The 4,767-nt window shown below is 40.4% G+C and overlaps 1 protein-coding gene across 1 annotated transcript in view; it reads left to right on the top strand.

Moving 5' to 3' along the window:
- The first annotated feature begins 2,511 nt into the window (after positions 1-2,511).
- Positions 2,512-4,767, top strand: part of LOC141561841 (fetuin-B-like) — an 8,817-nt gene continuing 6,561 nt past the window's right edge. The window contains exon 1 of the mRNA XM_074301943.1: positions 2,512-2,568. Coding sequence (XP_074158044.1) covers positions 2,512-2,568 — 57 coding nt within the window. The remainder of the gene's footprint in view (positions 2,569-4,767) is intronic.

Consider the following 4,767-nt stretch of genomic DNA (forward strand, 5'->3'; position numbering starts at 1 on the left):
TTTTTTTTATTATAGCTTTTTATTTACAAGATATATGCATGGGTAATTTTTCGGCATTGACCCTTGCAAAACCTCCTGTTCCAATTTTTCCCCTCCTTCCCCCATTCCCCTCCCCTAGTAATCCAATGTATGTATAAAATACATATGAAATCCAACATATGTATACATATTTACAATTATCTTGCTGCACAAAAAACTTCAGATCAAAAAGAGAAAAAATGAAAAAGAAAAGAAAATGCAAACAAACAACAACAAAAAGAGTAGCAATTCTATTTTGTGATCCATGCTCAGTTCCCACTGTCCTCTCTCTGCATGTGGATGGCTCTCTCCATCACAAGATCATTGGAACCAGACTCAATCATCTCCTTGTTGAAAAGAGTCACGTCCATCAGAATTGATCATCTCATATCTTGTTACCCTGTATGATGATCTCCTAGTTCTGCTCATTTCAATTAGCATTAGTTCACATAAGTCTCTCCAATATTTATGAACTCTGATAATTTCTTATAGAACAATAGTATTCCATAGTATGCATACACCATAATTTTATTCAGCTCATGGACATCCACTCAGTTTTCAGTTTCTTGCCACTACAAAGAGGACTGTCACAAACACTTTTGCACACATGGGTACTTTTCCCTTCTTTAAGATATCTTTGGGATATAAGCCCGGTAGAAACACTGCTGGGTCAAAGGGTAAGCATAGTTTGATAAGTTTTTGAACATAGTTCCATATTGCTCTCCAGAATAGCTGGATCCATTCACAATTCCACCAACAATGTATCAGTGTTCCAGTTTTCCTACATCCCCTCCAACATTCATCATTATCTTTCCCTGTCATTCTAGCCAATCTGGGAGGTGTGTAGTAGTCCCTCAGAGTTGTCTTAATTTGAATTTCTCTGATCCATAGTTATTTAGAGCACCTTTTCATATGATTAGAAATAGTTTAAATTTCTTCATCTGAAAATTGTCTATTCATATCCTTTGATCATTTATCAATTCAGAATGGCTTGCATTCTTAGAATTTTGAGTCAATTCTCTCTATATTTTAGAAATGAACCCTTTATCAGAAACTTAAGGGAGAATCCTACCCCAATGAATCAGAGTCTAGCCATGTTCTGATTTAAATAGAGTTTTACAGGTTGTCTCAAGCACTTGAATAGTGGGCAGCCTTCCTTTCTTCGCCAGGTTCAGATTCTTTTCCCTGCTGCCTCTGGGTCTCACCCTGCTGGGAACCAATAATTGTAATAGGAGAGTAATATCTGGCCTTTATCTAGCAAATTACAAAAGTGAGGGAGATAGTCCATTTGTTATACCCATTTAAAGAAGAAGAAATTGAGTCACGAAGTCATAGAATCTCAGCAAACTGTGGTCTAGCCATCACCTCAACAAGAATCCTTTCCAAAATAGGGTTTGCTAGTGACCATCCAGTCTGTCACTGAAGAGGCCATTCCATGAGGATGATGCCGTCCCATGAGGATGAACCCATCAACATCCCTGGCAGCCATTCCATTTGTCAGTGGCTCTGATGATCAAGAAATTTTTCCTGACGTTGCATCTAAACCAGACTTTTTGTCATTTCCACCCATTGTTTGGCTTCTTATTTATTAGATTGGGGGAGGTGATGGGAAGGTGGATCCCAAACAGGTAAGATGGTAGGCATCCTGTGCACAAGTTTACAGTCAGAAGCAGAGTCAGAGCTGGAAGTAAAGTCAGCATTAGGGTTAGAGTTAGGACAAGATGGAAGACCTGGCTGGCTAGAATGGACTCCAGAAAGGGAAGATGTGTAAAGTATGGTAAGGTGGATTACAGCCAGATTGTAAAGAGATTTAGAGTCTGCATTTTATTCATGAGGAAATAGGGAGCCACCAGAGCTTCTTGAATGAGGGAATGACCTGGTCTGACTTAGGCTTAAAGAATATCACTTTGTCAGCTGGTCAGATGGACAGAAGATGGGATTGAGGTGAGGTTAGGGAACAAGGATGAGGCTGCTACAATTGTCCAGCTAAGGAGCTAAGAAGGGACTGAGTTAATGCCTGTTTTTGAATAGAAATAGAGTCATGGGCTTCTAGCATACTAGATTTAGGGCTGATACTTATCTCATATCTCATCTATCCACCTTCTCCCATTTTACAGAGGAGAAAACTGAGCTTTAACAATTAAGTGACTTGCTCTGTATCACCTAGGTGATCTTGGCAGAACTAAGATTTGTATCAGACTTGGGGACTAATAGTGTAGGGAATGGGGGAGCAGCGAAGGGAGATAGAAGAGGTGAGGATGCTTCAAATGAGCTTAGACTTGCTCTGAAAGCCCTGACCCACTCAGGTGTTGGAAGGCCAGGCCATGCTTAGGGCTCCAGGACCTTTCAGCACTCATGGTGTGGAGATGGCAATCAATCATACTCTCCAGATGTGCACAGCTGCTTTTTTTTTTTTTTTTTGGCCATGGTCTTGGCCAACATGACCGTGGGGCATGTATGGTGACTAGTGGACAATGGAACAGCTTTCCACGGATGGACTATGGGCTTGCTGAAATTCTGGCCATCAACAAAACAATGCTGGAAATGCAGGTTAGCCCCCATGTTCACTGACCTTTGGCTGCCTGAGGCTAGAAAGCCTTGCCTGGGCAGGAGAGGGGCAGATGTGCAGCTGAGTGGGTGTCTATTGATTTTTCTCAGAGAGTTAATGAATAATACCCACAGTTGTGTGGTGATTTAGCTTGAGAACATCAAGCAAGCATGATGCCAGAGTCAGAGTGTGGAGGGGAGTGGATTGTCAGATGGCTTTCCCATCATGGTGGGCCCTCAGAGTCCTGTGTGACCTAATTTTGATTGAGAATCTTCTGAGATCCTTTCTAGGGCCGGATCTCAAATCCGGTGACAGGATATCTCCCGAGGATACAGCCACAGCGTAGTTTGCTACAATGACTGGCCCTCCCAATCACAACTAATGATTTCCTTCAAGTCTGTCATGAGTTCTCTCCTCAGTTACTGCATTAGCTCCTCCCTGCCTTCCCTGCCTCCAGTCTTACCCCTTTTCAATCCCTTTTCTATGTAGCTGCCATATTCATCTTCCTAAAGTGCAAATTTGATGTCACATTTCTGCTCAAGAAGGTCTAGCCTCTCTTTCCCCTCTGGGATAAAATCCAAACTCCTGCTTTAGCACTTAAAGGTCTTGTGTTTTCTTTTTTTATTTATTTATTTTTATTAATTTTATAATTATAACATTTTTTGACAGTACATATGCATAAGTAATTTTTTTACAACATTATCCCTTGTACTCCCTTCTGTTCCAATTTTTTCCCCTCCTTCCCTCCACCCCCTCCCCTAGATGGCAGGCATTCCCATACATATTAAATATCTTATAGTATATCCTAGGTACAATATATATGTGCAGAACTGAATTTTGTTGTTGTTATTGTTGCAAAGGAAGAATTGTATTCGGAAGGTAAAAATAATCTGGGAAGAAAAAAAATAATGCTCACAGTTTACACTCATTTCCCAGTGTTCCTTTTCTGGATGTAGCTGATTCTGTCCATCACTGATCAATTGGAATTGGATTAGCTCTTCTCTATGTTGAAGATATCCACTTCCATCAGAATACATCCTCATACAGTATCATTGTTGAAGTGTATAATGATCTTCTGGTTCTGCTCATTTCACTCAGCATCAGTTGATGTAAGTCTCTCCAAGCCTCTCTGTATTCCTCCTGCTGGTCATTTCTTACAGAGCAATAATATTCCATAACCTTCATAGACCATAATTTACCCAACCAGTCTCCAATTGATGGGCATCCGTTCATTTTCCAGTTTCTAGCTACTACAAAAAAGAGCTGCTACAAACATTTTGGCACATACAGGTCCCTTTCCCTTCTTTAGTATTTCCTTGGGATATAAGCCCAGTAGTAGCACTGCTGGGTCAAAGGGTATGCACAGTTTGATAACTTTTTGGGCATAATTCCAGATTGCTCTCCAGAATGGCTGGATTCTTTCACAACTCCACCAACAATGCATCAGTGTCCCAGTTTTCCCACATCCCCTCCAACATTCATCATTATTTGTTCCTGTCATCTTAGCCAATCTGACAGGTGTGTAGTGGTATCTCAGAGTTGTCTTAATTTGCATTTCTCTGATCAATAGTGATTTGGAACACTCTTTCATATGAGTGGAAATAGTTTCAATTTCATCATCTGAAAATTGTCTGTTCATATCCTTTAAAGGTCTTGTGTTTTGACTCCAGTGTATTTTGAGACTGGATAAACATCAGTCTCTTTCATACTGGTTTTTAAAATTAGCCAAACTGACATTGTAGGCCCAGGGTGTACAAATGCAATAAAATAGTCCCTCTCTCAGGACAGTTTTGTTGGGTTGATCCATTGAGGTGATGATGATGGTGGACTGGACCAATGATTGCACTGGCATAGGAAGCCTCCCACCCACAAAAGAGAGGGAAATCAATGAATTTGGGGAATATGCGCACAGAGGGGGCACAGAGTGATTATGGGTAAAATTTCTGCTTTACAAAATTAATCTTCCTGTGACCTCTGAACCTCAGTGTAGTCAGGGAAGTGGAGGATACAAACCAGAATAGGAATCTTTGGATTTTGGGCCCAAAATTAGAATATGTGACTCTACAACAACAATAGACACTAATAAAAATAACAGGAAGCACCTACTAAGTGGCAGGCACAGCACTAATATCCATAATTACATCTCCTTTAATAATAATGAGCCACTGATAATTATCATCACAAAATCATATCATTCTCTG

The sequence above is a fragment of the Sminthopsis crassicaudata genome, chromosome 3, assembly GCF_048593235.1.
Source record: "Sminthopsis crassicaudata isolate SCR6 chromosome 3, ASM4859323v1, whole genome shotgun sequence".
Lineage (NCBI taxonomy): Eukaryota > Metazoa > Chordata > Mammalia > Dasyuromorphia > Dasyuridae > Sminthopsis > Sminthopsis crassicaudata.